Source organism: Dromiciops gliroides, chromosome 5 (assembly GCF_019393635.1).
Source record: "Dromiciops gliroides isolate mDroGli1 chromosome 5, mDroGli1.pri, whole genome shotgun sequence".
Lineage (NCBI taxonomy): Eukaryota > Metazoa > Chordata > Mammalia > Microbiotheria > Microbiotheriidae > Dromiciops > Dromiciops gliroides.
Window position 1 is genome coordinate 208,309,779 of NC_057865.1, and position 17,561 is coordinate 208,327,339.

Consider the following 17,561-nt stretch of genomic DNA (forward strand, 5'->3'; position numbering starts at 1 on the left):
TAAATTTTCCTCTTTACAACTTTATGTTAACATTGTTTACTAAATTCCAGGCATTGTGCTAAGTGCTCATATTCTAATGAGAGAGACAACATGCAAACTATGTACAAAAAATAATTCTATGGGATTAATTGGAGATAATCAAAAGAAGTGAAGCACTAGCATAAAGGTGAGATTTTTTTAACTGAGACTGGGAGGAATACAGGGAAGCCAGGATTTGGAGAAGGACAACATTCTAGGTATGGGAGACAGCCAGTGAAAATGGACAGAGTATAGAGATGGAGAACCTCTTATGAAGATCAGTAAGGAATCAGTAAGTATCACTGGATCATAGAGTATGTAATGGGGATTTAAGTACAATGGAAAGATAGGAAAAGTCCAAATTATAAAGGGCTTTAAAAGCCAGTGCATTTTATATTTGATCCTGGAGATGACAATGAGCCTCTGGAATTGATTGAATTATCAACCTATGCTTTTGGACCATTACTTTTGTCAACGGACAAGAACTGGCCTCTAACCTGTGAATGGCCAGAGCTGAACTGAGGAGAGTCAGGAATCAAAGGGAAGTTTTATTTTCAAAATGAGGAAAATGGCTTGCAAGCTAGGACACATGTGCTGGGGTCCCACCACTAGTGGGAAAACCTGAGACAGTGTGGGGAGATTTCAATTTCAATTAGTGACTGTGCAGTGAGCTGTAGCCCTGATAATGAGGGTTAACAGCAAGAATATAGCAAGTTTGATTCATTGCAGAACTTGCTGAGTCTATCCAGTGCTTATCCAGCTCAGAGAACACCTGGTAAATTATGTGATTTTGCCAGAGGGAGAGATCATCCAGAGGGTGGGTTCAAAGGACTGTTGTTTGGCCAAGCTCAGGGAACGGCTTGCTTGTGGGGCCTTAGCTCTAGAAAACAGAGGGTCTCCTAACATTTTATCATTTCCCCCCTTTTGGCCAGAGCCCTACTTTTCTGTCCACAAGAGGCCAGTTAGGTCAGGATGAGATGCCCAACGGATCAGTTCCTTGAGGGAAATCTGTCTGTCCTAGGTGACATTGCTAGCCATTGTTTGCTTGCAAGCAGAAAAAGGGAGGCAAGAATGTAGAGGGAGAAAATGCTAACACACTTGAATCAGGGCCTTGGTGATTGGGCACAGAACAAAAGGGAAGAAGAAAAAAACTAGGACAATATATTCAGTCCTTGTTTGGAATCTTGGGATAGACATCTCATCTGGGTATTGGCTGCTTCTGGGTCCATACTAGATGAACTTTGAGGTCTGGGGCAGGGTGGGGAGTTCTGCCCTCCACTCAAGAGCAGGGGCTTTCTTCAGATGATCTGGGAATACACACCCACAAGTTAAGCAGCTGTAGGAGTAGTCAGAAGGATTTGGTAGGAGCCCTTAGAATCAATGATTGATTGCACATAGATGTGGTCCACTTTTCTAGCCATGTGGGGCTAGATTTAAACAATGCTATAGTTTTTCATAAACTCATAATCATGGTTACATTAATGTCAGATTACGGATCAAATTACTTAGAGGTGATCCCTCACAATGGACTAGTTTTGAGAAGGGATATTTTTATGTCACCAAGACAACCAAGAAAGCTTAAACATAAAACATCTTGAAACAAAAGACTAAAGCACCAAAGACTAAACAAAAGACCAATAATTATCACCAATATTAACTAATGTCAAGTCTCCATGTATTCTAGTGACCCATTTTCAATGTTCATTTAATAAGCACATTTTGAGTTCCAAATGTCTCACATAGCTATCTGGTCCCTTTTCTTGGACTATAGGCTTTATTCTCAGGACAGCTCTGAAGGGGACTCAGCTTCTCTGGTTCCAAACCTAGAGATTCCTAAATAATTTTGCTAGTAACAAAACTTAATATGACTTGGTACAATCACTTAAATTTTGTTTTCTAATCTTGAAAACAGAGAATTTCAGTTTCTATCCTGTACCTGGTATAAAATCTTTAAAAAACTTATGAGGTTCTGGGGCAGCTAGGTGATGCAGTGGATAAAGCACCGGCCCTGGATTCAGAAGGACCTGAGTTTAAATCTGGCCTCAGACATTTGACACTTACTAGCTGTGTGACCCTGGGCAAATCACTTAACCCCCAGTGCCCCACAAAAAAATTTAAAAATAAAATACAAAACTTATGAGGTTCCAACTGTAAATGAACTCTCCTGCCTTTTAATATATTATCAGACAGATACTTTAAAAAGGGGGAAATTTCACTTTCTTTACCATTATCAATACTATTTATGTATAAAATGAATCCTTAATTAAGAAATCCTTAATTCAGTTTTGAGAACCTATTACTAAAACATACTCAAAACCTGAATTTCCATAATAGATACATTTGGAAGCCAATCATGCATATGTGTGTACTTCTTAGAGAAAACAGTCTAATTCTTTTGTGTTCTTAAAATTTACTATTCCATTTATTTAGAAAACCTTATCATTATATCTTCATCTTATTACTTCACCTAATCATTGTCCTTTTAGGAGGATATCATTCCTATATTATAATTTGACCACAAACACAGGTTATAATTGTAAGATACTTGCATTCTATAATAGTAACTCAGAGATATTCCAGTACTAATCTATTATTTAATAGATTGATTATAGAAATTTGCTATAAAAGGAAAAAGAGGGACATAATTATACCAATGCAATATCATAATGGGGGAAATACTCCCTTAGCTCTCTTTGATTAAAGGCATAAGTCATATCTGACAGCCAATCTGACAGTGTGTTTAAAGCAAGGTTCAGGATTAACCAGGTGGGAATTTTCCTTTTCAGAAAGGAAATAGCACCATGGGGAAATAGAGTCATGAGGATACTACTTTGGGCCAGGCCAAAATCATCCCCAAAACTTTTCCCAGGCACAGACATCCACCTTTAGCAGTTCCTAGACTGCAACACATACCATCCATTTTTAGTAGTTCCCAGACTGCAGCACAAGCCATTTTCTACCATTGGCTTCATGACAATACAGATAATAAAAATCCCTGTAATCAAAGCTCAAAATAATAGAAATTACAGTCCCAGGAATTTTTACCTTAAATAGCAAAATTTCACTAACCACAACTTAGGGCTTGAATATCTTTCCTGATGTTTTCCTGACACTTAACATTTCATTTATCCTTTACTTATAAATTAAAACTACTCATATTCTGGAGCTTCAGACATACAGCAAATACCTGATAGTTGACTCATCATTAATATGTTTAAGCTACATCTTTAAACCACCATATACACTTTAATAATGGCCAAGATTTTCAAATAAAAATTCAGTATTATAGTAAATATTATTAAAAGCCCAATTCATGTGTAACAGTTTTCTATTTTTATCACATCCTTTTAAAAGCCCAATTAATGTATTACAACATCCAGATTAAAAAGTTATTTTGTCTAACAGCATTCCTGTAACAATGGTCTCACAAATTTAACAGATTCTACAAACAGAACAAGAGGTTGCTGTAAAGTGCAAACCTTTACAATTTTTTTTTCTTTCTTCACTCTGGAATTACTTCCAAACTAGCTGCCTTCCTTCATTGCCCTCAAACAATGAAGATATCAATATTTAGGGGAAGTGCCATCTACTTTTAACTTTTATAAAATTTAATACTTATTTTTTCCTTAAAACAAATTCTACAGAGTGGTACCCCCAAACTTGCTATGATATTTCAGAAGGGACTGAGTACCTGGAATTACCCCAAATCCCAGGAGTTCTCCCCTGCAATCGTAAAATGATAAATCTTCATACTTCTTAATGATTCCTCCCCAAACCTCCAGAATCTGCTAAGATGTTTTTAGAGGTTCTACAAGCTTTAATTATCTGACTTTATTTCTTTAATTCCAAATTGGCCAATGTTGAAATGACATAATAAAAGTGTTTTGCAGGGTTTTCCCTTTTTTATAACCTAATCTCCTGCAGAAAGCCTAAATTGGGAGTTAGTCCTGCTTACTGGGACAATTGCTTCAAGAAGGAAAGTTCATTAATCTTTCCCAGTGTCCTAAACTCTTTAGCTACAGCCCTTAGAAGTTTTGCTGGCTGACTGCATTTTAACTTTTTCATGGTAACAGAATCTATTAAAAACAGCACAAACAGGAAAGAGACATTTTACAAAGACACAGACAAAATGACAGAACAGATACAAATAGACACAAAATACACAGTTTCACACAAACACCATTTAAACAACAAACACAGGCAGTATTCCACAAAGGCAAAATAGGCCATTATTCTAACAAGGAGTGCAATTGCAATTCTAAGTTTAGCTGGTTCAACAGAGGCACACAGTTTGCAATTCTTACCAGAGGCATGCAGAAAAAAAATACCAGATGCACGCAATTCACAAATTTTACCAGAGACATACAGAGAAAAAATACCAGAGGCATGCAGTTTGCAAATTTTATCAGAGTTGTGCAGAACAAAAAAATACCAAAAGTACACAGAGAAGCCAATTAACAGAGGTGTGCAAGTTAAGAAAGACTATCCTTACCAGAATGATCTGAGATGAATAACTGGAGGGGCCCAGGAGTTTTTCCTCACAAAGAAAGGCAGGCTTATTCAAAGGCAAGAGCTTGGGGTATATAGGAGTAGTGGACTCATGAGACAAGGAGGACCTGGACTCTGGAGAAATCTCTGGTCACACCTAGTCCACTCCTGCTGGTACTGGAAAGTCCACCTGGCCCGGTTCCATGTCCAATCCCACCTCTGACACCATTAATATCAACAGACCAGAACCAGCCTCTAACCTGTGAATGGCCATAGCTGAACAGGATAATCAGGAATCAAAGAGAAGTTTTATTTTCAAAGTGAGGAAAATTACTTGTAAGCAAGGACACATGTGCTGGGGTCCCTCCTCTAATGGGGAGGCCTGAGGCAATATGGGGAGATCTCAATGAGGGGGTGATAGCCAGCAAGAATGTGACAAGTTTAGTTCATTGCAGGATTTTCCAAGTCTGTCCAGTGCTTGACAAGCCCAGAGAACACCTGGTGAATTATGTGATTTTTGCCAGAGGGTGAGATCATCCAGAGGGTGGGTACAAAGGATTGTTTTTTGCCAAGTTCAGGGAACAGCTTGCTTGCTGGATCTTAGCTCTGGAAAACAGGGGCTTTCCTAATATTTTGTTACCTTGTTAGCTAGGTGGAGGGTGAATGGGAATAGAAAGAGATCTGAAGAAAGGAGAACAACCAGAAGATAATTGCAATAGTCCTGGTGTGAGGTAAGGAGGTAAATGATGATTTTGGCCTGGAGAGATGTTATAAAGGTAGAATAAATAGGACTAGGCTACTGATCAGCTTGGGTACAGGGAGGGCACGGAGTGGTGCTCCATTGTTCTTGGTCCTGACCTCTGGGCCCAAACTGAACTAATTAAATCCCTTCTCTAAACTCTTCAAAGATAGCAACTACCCTGTCCTCTTCTCCCTTCCTGTTCCCCCTCCCCAGTCTTCTCCAAGCTAGACATATATGCAGCTCCTTTAATCTATGCTCATAGACTCAAGGCCTCAAAACTTTATAAACTGTCAAATACAAATGCAAGTCTGTAAGACTGGAGATAAAATAAAATGAGCAACTAAATTGAAAGGAAAATCAATTTATTAGTGCAACAAGGAAGACTGCTTGGGCTGGTAGCACTTTCAGCTCCTTGGGGTACATATTGTATTACACAAATCAGCAGCATTCCAAAACAGAAAAGAAATGGGAGAAATGTGCAAACTTTGGGGTCAAAGGAGTTGATAAAGGTCAGGTTTGCTCTTGTGAGAAAATGTGTTTCTTGGTGGTTAGTTTTATCAAAATATCTTGTTTTGCTGGGAAATCTCTCAGATGGTGAAGGATTCCTTGAATATAAAATCAGTTGGGCTTATTTTGTTGCCAGTAAGAAAGAGAATAAAATACAGCCTTAGGGTTTTCAATTTACATAACCCCATAGTTCTGTTTCCTCGGACCCAGCAGTTATTGGAGAGATGTTTCTATCAAACTCAGTTTGCCTCCTCTACAATTTCCATATATGAATTGTGGAATCAGTCTTGTGCCACTAATTAATATTTTAACTTATTCTTTTGGTCTCAACAACTCTTATAACTTATCTTGAATAGCTTTGGGCCCTGTAGGTGACAATTGGTACCTGGGATAACCCAACTGAAATGATGCAGTTGGAAAGTTAGAGCGTTAGGGACCAGAAGTATCTCTCAAGCAGAGTCTGCCATTACCAATAGAAATAAAATTGAATTACTAGACACCAGGACACATATATTTCCAAAGTTATTAATACCTCTACCTAGAGATGCTACTGTACAGTCAGGATCTTTCCAGAAGAAAGACAGAAGAAAAAAAAAAGACAAGAAATTAGGCTCCCTTCTAAAGGCTACAAAAAAGGTGTCTCCTCTACAACCAGTGAAACCAATCTTCCAAGAAACTGCAAGGAGTTTGTCCAAACTAATCAGTTAGTGTTGGGGTTAGCCTCGGTAAGTAGACACCAGTACTTGTCAGATGTCCTTTCAGCAACGGACCAGTAGGGGCACCTAGGTGGTGCAGTGGGTGGAGCACTGGCCCTGGAGTCAAGAGGACCTGAGTTCAAATCTCACCTCAGATTAACTATGTGAACCTGGGCAAGTCACTTAAGCCCAATTGCCTTCAATATCTGGGGCCAAATCCAGTTATATATATATATCTTGCTACTGGACCCAGATGGCTCTGGAGGATAGAGTGAGGTTGGTGATGTTGCGCAGCCCTTCCTCACTTAAATCCAATTCAGTGCTAGTCACGACATCACCCTGATGTCATGGTCCTTTTCAAGAACAAAGGACAAACCACAACAGTAACAAGTTAAGAATGCATCATCCATAGGGAAATGCTTTTTAAGAGTATCTAACAATGGCTCACCAAACTTATCAAGCTGAAGAGGTAACTCTCCTAATTAACCCTTATCATACATCAGAATTTCTAGGCACAAAACAACAGCAATTCAAATTGTATGCATTCAATGTGAGGAAAAAACCAAACATAATTTCATCCAGTTTGTGCATTTCAGCACTGTATATTCTTGAAGATGATGGTAACCAAAAGAATTGGGAAAATTTTCTACTGTCTGATCCAGACATTGGCTTAATGTACTTAATAGCACATTAAGTACATAGATCTCTTTTCAGTGTTACACATTTAATCATAAGAGGGCTATGACTGTCCTCATTTTATAGATGATGAAATTGAGACAAACAGGTTGACTTACCCAGAATCATACCACTGATGTCAGATTTAGACTCAGATCTTCCTGACTCTAGGCCCAACATTCTATACATGGCAGCATCTAGCTATCTAAACATATAGTTTCCCTTGATAGTATATAAATTCCTTAAAGGCAAAGACGGCTTCATTTTTTCCCTTATGTCCTCAGCATTCAGCACAGTGTCTTTAACATAGTAGGTGCTTAATAAATGCTTATTGACTGATTGTTGAAAAGAATATATAATTAAAATGTTGTAATGTAAATATATTATAGCCTGAGAGGCAGTTTATAATAGTAGAGAGCTGTCAAGAAGACCTTGGATTCAAGTCTTTTCCTCTGAATAATGCTGTGTGACTCTGAACAAGTAGCTTCACTTCTTGATAATCTAGACAACTCTTTAAGACTCTAAGTTGCATAAAAGTTGCCAGCCTGCATTAGTAGATGGAATTACCTTACTTTGGAATTTCTTTTACCAATGAAATCATAGTCCTTACTTATATATAAAAGAACAATCTAATTTTTCTAGTTGTTTGTATGGATGAATACACATGTGTGTTTAATTGATGCATTCCATTTTCTTTTAAGGCCCACCAGGCCCACCAGGAGGTGTGAGAATAGAAGACATTAGAGATACTTCTGTAGCACTCACGTGGAGCCGTGGCTCAGATAATCATAGTCCAATATCTAAATATTCTATTCAGACCAAAACTATTCTTTCTGATGACTGGAAAGATGCCAAAACAGGTGAGCTTTATGTTATAAAGTAACTTCTTAAAATTACAAAATTGATGCTTTTGTCTTTAATGAAATCACAAAGTTGTATGCTGACTTCCATCAATTACATTGGGATGCTTAATTTCCTTGAACGCAGGACATTCACAGTTCTGCAACAATTCAGAATAGTACTTACCATACTATTGTAGCAGTGGGGTTTGTGTAGTTCAATGAAACTATGAGCTATGTTGTATTACCCAAGGGTAACCCAGAGTTACCCAAGACAGACAAGTCATAATGAAGAGTTCTGACAAAAGGTGATCAACTGGAGAAGGAAATGGCAAATCACTCCAGTATCTTTGCCAAGAAATTCCCATGGACAGTACTAAAATTATAAAAGAGATTATATTGGAAGATAAGCCTCACTGGGAGAAGAGTAAAGGACAAATAGAAGTAGCTCCAGTACTAATGAAGCTACAGATGCATCTGGTGATGGAAGGAAAGTCTGATGCTGCTGTAAAGATAATATTGTGTATGAACCTGGAACATAAGATCTTATCCAAGATTAGCTGGATATGGCCATATAGGAGATGGAAAGATTCAATATCAATATCTTGGGTGTCAGTAAACTTAAATGGATGGAAATGGGTGAATTTAATTCAGGTGATCACTAAATATACACTACATACATATCACTCCATACTTACACTAGTGTGGGCAAAAATCCCTTAGAAGAAATGTGGTAGAGGGCAGCTAGGTGGCGCAGTGGATAAAGCACTGGCCCTGGATTCAGGAGTACCTGAGTTCAAATGCAGCCTCAGACACTTGACACTTATTAGCTGTGTGACCCTGGGCAAGTCACTTAACCCCCATTGCCCTGCCACCCCCCCCCCCAAAAGAAATGTGGTAACCTTCATAGTCAACAAAAGGATAAGAAAAGCAATACTGTGGTATAATCTCAAAAGTAACAGAATTAAATCTGTTTGAATCCAAGGCAAATCATTCAATATCACAGTAATAATATAAGTCTGTGCTCCAACCACAGATGTCAAAGATTTCAAAGTTGATGAATACTTACAACATCTTCTAGGAATAACACCAAAAAAGGTGTCACATTCATCATAGGGATTGGAATGCTAAAGTAGGAAATCAAAAGATAATTGGGGGGCAAGTTTGGTCTTGGGAGTACAAGAAGAATCAGGATAGAGTTTTGGCAAAATAATTCACTGGTCATAACAAACACTTATTCAGCAACTCAGAAGGAAACTCTACACAAAAACATCCCCAGATGATCAGAGTCAAAACCATATTGATGTATACTTTGCTTTTTTATTGTATACTTTAAAATTGATTGTGCACTCTTATTTGATTGTATACTTTGATTGTATAATCTAAAGATGGAGAAGCTCTATACAGTCAGTTAAAACAGGACCTGAAGCTGACTGTGGCTCAGATCATGAACTTCTTGTTGCAAAATTCAGACTTAAATTGAAGAAAATAGGGAAAACTAACAGACCATAAGTTATCACCTAAATATTACCCCTTATAAATATAAAGTAGAAGTATGAATAGATTTAAGGGATAAATAGAGTGCCTGCGGCAACAGAAGACATTCCAAAGAAAAAGAAGAGCAAGAAAGCAAAATGGCTGTGGGATGAGGCTTTACAAATAGCCGAGGAAAGAAGGAAAGCAAAAGGGAAAGAATTCCAGAGAATAGCAAAGTGAGATAAAAAGATTTTCTTAAATGAGGAATGCTGTGTGAAAATAGAAGAAAACAATAGAAAGGGAAAGACAATTGGAGATATCAAAGGAATATTTCATTCAGAAATGGGCATGATGAAAGACAAAAATGTTAGGGATTTAACAGAAGCAGGAGAGATTAAGAGGAGGTGGGAAGAATACATGAAAGAACTATACAAGAAGGATCTTAAAATCACAATGATAACCATGATGGTGTGGTTACTGATCTAGATCCTGGAGGATGAAGTCAAGGGGGCTTTAGGAAACATTGCTAACAATAAAACTAGTGGAGGTGATAGAATTCCAGCTGAGCTATTTAAAATCCTAAAAGATTATGCTGTTATAATTCTGCACTCAAAATGCTAGCAAATTTGGAAAACACAATGCGACCACTGGAGTGGAGATTAGTTTATGTTCCAATCCTAAAGAAAGACAATGCCAAGGAATGTTCAAATTACCAAACAGTTGCACTCATCACATATCGGCAAGGTTGTGCTTACAATTCTGCTTCTTAAGATTCTGGAGCTAGGCTTCAACAATACATGAATCAAGAATTACCAGAAGAGCAAGCTGGTTTTCAGAGGATCAGAGGAACTAGAGTCCAAATTGCCAACATTCACTGGATTATGGAGAAAGCAAGGGAGTTCCAAAAAAAAAAAATCTAATTCTGCTTCACTGACTACACTAAAACCTTTGTGTAAATCCCAACCAAATGTGGCAAGTCCTCAGATATGGGAGTATCAGATTATTTATCTCCTGAGTAACTTCTATGTGGGCCAAAAAGCAACAGTGAGAACTGAACATGAAAAAATTGATTGGTTTAAGATTTGAAAAGGAGTACAAAGCTGCATATTGTCACCTTATTTATTTAACTTATATACATAATACATCATACAAAATGTCGGGCTAGATGAATCAAAAGCCAGGATTTAAATTATCAGGAGAAATATCTAAGGTATGCAGATGATACCATTCATATGGTGAAGAGGAATTAAGATGAGGGTAAAAGAGGAGTATAAAAGCTGGCTTGAAGTTTAACATAAAAAAAAACCTAAGATGCTGACCACTAGTTCCAGAAAGAAGAAATGGAAGCAGTGTCAGATTCTATAGTCTTTTGATCAAAGATCATTGTGGCCAAGAACTTAAAAGACACTTGTTCATTAGAAGGAAAGCTATAGGGGACAGCTAGGTGGCGCAGTAGATAGAGCACTGGCCCTGGAGTCAGGAGTACCTGAGTTCAATTCCGGCCTCAGACACTCAACACTTACTAGCTGTGTGACCCTGGGCAAGTCACTTAACCCCAGTTGCCTCACTAAAAAAAAACAAAACAAAACAAAAAAAACAAAAAGAAGGAAAGCTATGGCAAATCTTGACACCATATTAAAAAGCACCTTGCTAGTCAAAGCTGTGGTTTTTCCATTAGTGATGTATGGCTGCTAGAGTTAGACTATAAGGAAAGCTAAATTCCACAGAATTAATGCTTTTGAATTGTGGTGCTGGAGAAGACTTGAGAATCTCTTGGACAGCCAGGAGATACAATTTATCAATACTTAAAGAAATTAATTCAGGCTATTCAATGGAAGGTCAAATACTGAAGCTGAAGTTTAGCCACATAACGAGAAGATGGGACTCATTGGAAGACTCTGATGTTGGGAAATATTGAAAGCAAAAGGAAAAGGGCATGGTGGAGGATGATATGGATAGATAGTGCCATGGAAACAATGAACATGATTTTGGACTGAGAGAGATAGAGGAAAATAGAAAGGCCTGTTGTACTCTGATCCATAGGGTCATTAAGAATTGGACATGACTAAATCACTGAACAACAATTTCCTTGAAACAAACTTCTTCTTTTTTAAAACCTTTTTTATCTATCAACAGTTTGAAAAGGGCTTAGAAATGCCAGTTTACTTTGCTTGCACTTATCTGGTAGGGTACATTTTGTTACTTTAAAAATTAAAATAGGGGCAGCTAGGTGGCGCAGTGGATAGAGCACCAGCCTTGGAGTCGGGAGTACCTGAGTTCAAACCTGGCCTCAGACCCTTAACACTTCCTAGCTGTGTGACCCTGGGCAAGTCACTTAACCCCAATTGCCTCACCCCCCCAAAAAAATTAAAATATTAATTCTAGTTTTAATTTCAAAGAAGTATTTTAATGATTATATTTTTCTAACTATATATGAATATGAGATATAGTGGAAAAAAGCATGACTAAATAAATGTATGATAAAAAAAGAATAAATGAATGCATGGATTTCTTACTTTAGCTATACTACCTTTAACTCAGAATAATTTAGGGAAAGTCTTTAGTCAATCCTTTTTTCATACATGGGTACAAATATAATAGGTATTTTGGGCTTATCTTAATAAATTTTTACATTTTATTTCTTAATTTATTTTTTAAAAATAATATACATTTTTATTTAAAGTTTTGAGTTCCAAATTTTATCCCTCCTTTCTTCCCTCCCCTTCCCCCTCTCTGAGGTGGCAAGCAATCATGTGCAATTATGAAAACTTAAATAAAAGAAAAAAATGAAAGAAAGTGAAAAATTGCATGCTTCATTCTGGGTTCAAACAATATCAGTTCTTTCTTTGGAGGTGGAGTTTCATCATTAGTCCTTTGGGATTTTCTTAGATTGCTTTGCTGAGGATAGTTAAGTCATTCACAGTTCTTCATCAAATGGTATTGCTGTCTCTGTGCAAGTGTTCTCCTGGTTCTGCTCACTTCACTATGCATCAGTTCATGTAAGTCTTTCCAAACCTTTCTGAAGTCATCCTCCTCATCATTTCTTATAGCACAACAATACTGCATCACAATCATATATCACAGATTGTTTAGCCATTCCCCAATTGATGGGCAGATAACATATTTTTCAAGTTGACATTTTTATAACACTTTAAGTTTTGAAAAGTACTCTACTTACATTTCTTCTTTTTAGCTTCACAATAGCTCTGTGAGCTACAGTTATTAATTTCTCTAATTCACAGAGGAGAAAATTGAGGCTTAGAGACCATAAGTGGCTTATTTATGTTCGTACACCAAATAACTTTCAGAGGTAACATTTGAACTCAGTGCTTCCTAATTCAAAGTCCACTATTCTATCCACTATACCATGCTGCCTTAGCTACTAAGTATGTCACATATTAATCCTTATTACAAACAAGTGTACCCAAAGTAGCTCAATTTTTTCTTTTGTTTTGTTTTTTTTTGTTTTTTAGTGAGGCAATTGGGGTTAAGTGACTTGCCCAAGGTCACACAGCTAGTAAGTGTTAAGTGTCTGAGGCCGGATTTGAACTCAGGTACTCCTGATTCCAGGGCCGGTGCTCTCTCCACTGTGCCACCTAGCTGTCCCCAAAGTAGCTCAATTTAATAAAGAAAATCAGTGATAACATCAGGGTTTTTTTGTTTGTTTGTTTGTTTAGGCAATGGGGTTTAAGTGACTTGCCCACAGTCACACAGCTAGTAAGTATCAAGTGTCTGAGGCCAGATTTGAACTCAGGTACTCCTGAATCCAGGGCCAGTGCTTTAACCACTGCGCCATCTAGCTGCCCCTGATAGCATAAGTTTTTTAAAGTGTTTGTACATTGTTTAAAAAATAGAGGAAGGGAAATCATGAAACTGTGTTGACTGGGTCCATTATATGTATGTCCTCTAATTTCAAGTTTATCTTCATTATAGCAAGGCAAAAATCATATTCCTTCCTAATAAATGTGCTATTCCCCTCTCCACAGAGTCTATTTTTTTAAGGAGCCACCTACCAGCTCCTTCCCAGCTGTCTACCAATATGTATGTCCCCCATATGACATAGAAGAATGTGCAACATGAAGCTATAATTAATGACTGAATTATTATTTTAGAATCTAATCATAATCTTATATTATTCCATTACTTATGTCTTATATCCCCCTTGCTCATCTTCCTCACCATTCCCAGTTCTTTTCCTAAGCCATCATCTCTACATCTTCCCCTCCCTTTCTTAACCTCTTGGTGAACCACTTCAACTACGCATTTATCTCCTCCTCTAAGCTCTTGCTCTCTTGTCTTATTGATGTGCCTGCCTTGCCAAACTGTAACTTGGATTACTCTCACCATCTGCCTCCTTCATTCCTGTTCATATGATACTGAATAGAATTGTAGAAAATAATGAAGCTTTGCGGTCCTAGTCCAAAGGTCATCTAATCTCAATTTGCCACAGCAAAGTAAACAGTGTATTCCTTCCTAACAAATTTGCTATCCCACTCTCCTAAAGACTATTCTAAACCTTTTTCCTTTCCTTAAGTCTTCTATAGTACCTGTTCCCCACCATCTCTGCTGAAATTCTCACATAATGCTTCATTGAAAAAAATTGAGGCCATTGGTCAGAGCTTCCCCTTTTCTCTTCACCACCTCACATAATTCAGATATCTTTCCTCAATATTGTCTCCTTCACTCTTTTATTAGCCCTTGTTTCCAAGGTAGATATCTCTGAATCAACCTTAGATTCCATCCCATCCCATCTTCTCCAGCTTCCATCATTATCCATTTGTTGTTCAGTTATTTTAGTCGACTCCATTTGAGGTTTTCCTGGCAAAAATATTGAAGTGGTTTGCGGTTTCCTTCTTTACAGATGAGGAAACTGAGGCAAACAGTGACTTGCCCAGAGTTGCATGGCAAGTAAGTGTCTGAGGCTGGATTTGAACTCGAGAAGATTATTCTTGCTTCTAAGCCTAGTGCTCTCTCCACTGCATCATCTAGCTGCCCACTATCATTGATACTCCCTCTCTAATCCCCAGTAATGTTCTACTTACTGACTTCTTTCACAGATAAACTCTTTGGAAAAACTGTCTATATTTGGTACTTACACTTCCTGTCCCTCTGTAACCTGGCTTCTGACCTTATCATTCAACTGAAACCATACTCTCTAAAGTTACCAATGATTACTTAATTACTAATTCTCATAGTTCCTGCTCCTTCTTGAGCATTTAGCTCTTTTGATCACTTTTCTTGGATGTTTTTATTTTCCTAAGGTTTTGTGACTTTGTTATATTGTGAGTTTCCACCAACCTGTCTGACTGCTCTTTCTCAAATTCTTTTGCTGTGTCTTCATTCAAGTCATACTTACTAATTGTCCTCCAGGGCTCTGTCCAAGGCCATATTTTCTGCTCCCTCTATGCTATCCCAGTTGTTATCTCATTAGTCCTGATAGGTTCAAGAATCACTTCCATGCAGATGTTTCCCAGATCTATTTATCTAACCATGTTTCTCACCTGAGTTCTAGTTTGTCATCACCAACTGCCTTTTGGACATATTTTAGATGTTGTTGTGCATGCTACAGCTTCATAGAGCTGTAGAGTTGGCAAGAGTTGGGTAAATCCAGTAGATACCAAAGGTAGATGAGCAGCCCTGGAAAGGGCATGGCAATCCCTCAAAACCAGAGGTGTTAGTCCTCCTGAATACCCTATATACTCCTCTCCTCCAATCCTGTTTACCCCCTTATTTGTAAAATGAACTTGTTGGACAAAATGAATTCTAAAGGGATCTTGACATTCTAACATTCTCTTCTAACCCTGTTTCAAATTGCATGTTGTTGAGCATAGTTATTGATTGTTTCCTTTCTGTGTAATTCCAAGTTTCTACTTATAGAATAAAATAAATAATAAAATTGCAAACTCTTACTGTTAGATGTGCCAAGTAACATTGGAAAAAAGATCTATAAGCTATAAAATATATTATTCCTATGGGGTCATTTATATAAAACTTCATAACTCTTGCATTCCAGCATGAAAATAATTTTTATTGTTTGAAGCAATATTACATATTTTTCATAATCTCTTAGCTTTTACATTTTATTTCCTGGTTATTTCATGTTTTTCCCAAAATGAGAAATTAAATTTGGGCATATGAATCAGGCAAAAAATAAAAGCTAATTTTTTAAAAAGTTTTTACTAAAAGTGTTCTTTATTTTCATTTAGATCCACCAAATATTGAAGGGAATATGGAATCAGCAAGGGCAGTAGACCTAATCCCATGGATGGAGTATGAATTCCGGGTAGTAGCAACCAATATCTTGGGAACGGGAGAGCCCAGTCTACCATCGAACAGAATCAAAACAGAGGGTGCTGGTATGTAGGGGGAAATATCATTTTATTCTTTTTTTCTTTTGGACTTTTATTTTCCAAATTACATGTAAAAGCAAATTTTGACATCAATTTTTAAAAAAAAAACTTTGTGTCCCAACTTCCCTCCCTAAGAACTCAAAACAATTCTACCTTATCTAGGTTGTGAGTGGAAACAGATAAAAACAAAACTTCAGATTAAGGAATTGTCAAAAAAACAAAAACAAAAATGTGTTTCAGTCTGTTTTCAGATACCATCAGTTCTTTCTCTGTAGATGTACTACAATTTTCCTAGGTTCTTCAGAGTTATGTTGGATCATTGCCTTGCTGAAAATAACCACGTGCTTCCCAGCAGATCATCTTACACTAATGCTGTTATTTTGTATACAGTACATTTCTCTCTGCTTCAGTTCATGTGTGTCTTTCCAAGTTTTTCTTTTTTCTTTTTTTTTTTTTTGCGGGGTAATGGGGGTTAAGTGACTTGCCCAGGGTCACACAGCTAGTAAGTGTCAAGTGTCTGAGGCCAGATTTGAACTCAGGTATTCCTGACTCCAGGGCCGGTGCTCTATCCACTGCGCCACTTAGCCGCCCCCAGGTTTTTCTGATAGCATCCTGTTCATAATAATTTTTCTTTAGTACCTTGAACTTGACAAAGACTTTTCTTCACAATAGCCCAGCAGAGTAGGTACCATACATTTTGACATTGTAGTCAATCAACGTAACTATTTCCCTCCATCCCATTCCCTTCCAATGATATTTATTCTATTGTCTACCTTATTTTCCCTAATCCTCCTCATAAGTGTTTTGCTACTGACTTCCCCCTCCCCCACTCTACCCTCCCTTCATTTACCCTTCCCTCCTTATCCTCTTCCCTTCCTACTTTCCTGAAGGGTTAAATAGATTACTCTTCCCTATTGGATGTGTGTGCCTCCTTGTGCCCACTCTGATGAGGTTATGGCCTTTGAGCTAATTCTGTTTTCTAAATTTTTCTTCCTCCCTCCCTCCTCAACTCTCCCTATGAAATCAAGCAAATATGTCATACATGTGGTGTTATGCCAAACATCTTCACCTTCCTCAAAGCACCAGCCCTGGGCCCAAGAGGCACAGAGCCAAAATTCGGCCCCAGATATCAGACAACCCACCTTGTTTGCTCCACAAAGAACAAGGATATACAAAAAATAAATGCTTTACAAATACCATCCCTTTATATTCATTTCAGACCTGTGTCCTCTGTGTATTCTTTGCTGAAGAAGTTCTTATGAGTTGGAAGTATTATTTTCTCATGTATGACTGTAAACAGTTTAATCTTTTAATGTCCCTCTTGTTTTCTTTTTCCTGTTTACCTTTTTATTTTTGTCCAGGGTCTTGTATTTGAAAGTCAAATTTTCTATTCAGTTCAGGTCTTTTCATCACAAATGCCTGAAAGTCCTCTCTTTCATTTAAATTCCATTTTTTCCTCTGAAAGATTATCCTCAATTTTGCTGAGTATGTGATTTTTGGCTGTAGTCCCAGTTCCTTTGCCCTCTGGAATATCATATTCCATGCCCTCCAGTCCTTTAATGTAGAAACTGCTAGATCTTGCTTTATCCTTATTGGAGCTCCACAGTATTTGAATTCCTTTCTTCCAGCTGCTTGCAATATTTTCTCCTTGACCTGGGTGTTCTGGAATTTGGCTATAATATTCCTGGAGGTTTTCCTTTTGGGATCTCTTTCAGGAGGTGATCGGTGGATTCTTTCAATTTCTATTTTAGCTTCTGCTTCTAGAATATCG

The 17,561-nt window shown here is 37.6% G+C and overlaps 1 protein-coding gene across 2 annotated transcripts in view; it reads left to right on the top strand.

Annotated features, from left to right (window-relative positions):
* Window positions 1–17,561, top strand: part of CNTN1 (contactin 1) — a 253,372-nt gene that overhangs the window by 158,099 nt on the left and 77,712 nt on the right. For both annotated transcript variants that reach the window (XM_043966352.1, XM_043966353.1), the window contains 2 exons: window positions 7,827–7,985; window positions 15,647–15,796. In XM_043966352.1, coding sequence (XP_043822287.1) covers window positions 7,827–7,985; window positions 15,647–15,796 — 309 coding nt within the window. The remainder of the gene's footprint in view (window positions 1–7,826; window positions 7,986–15,646; window positions 15,797–17,561) is intronic.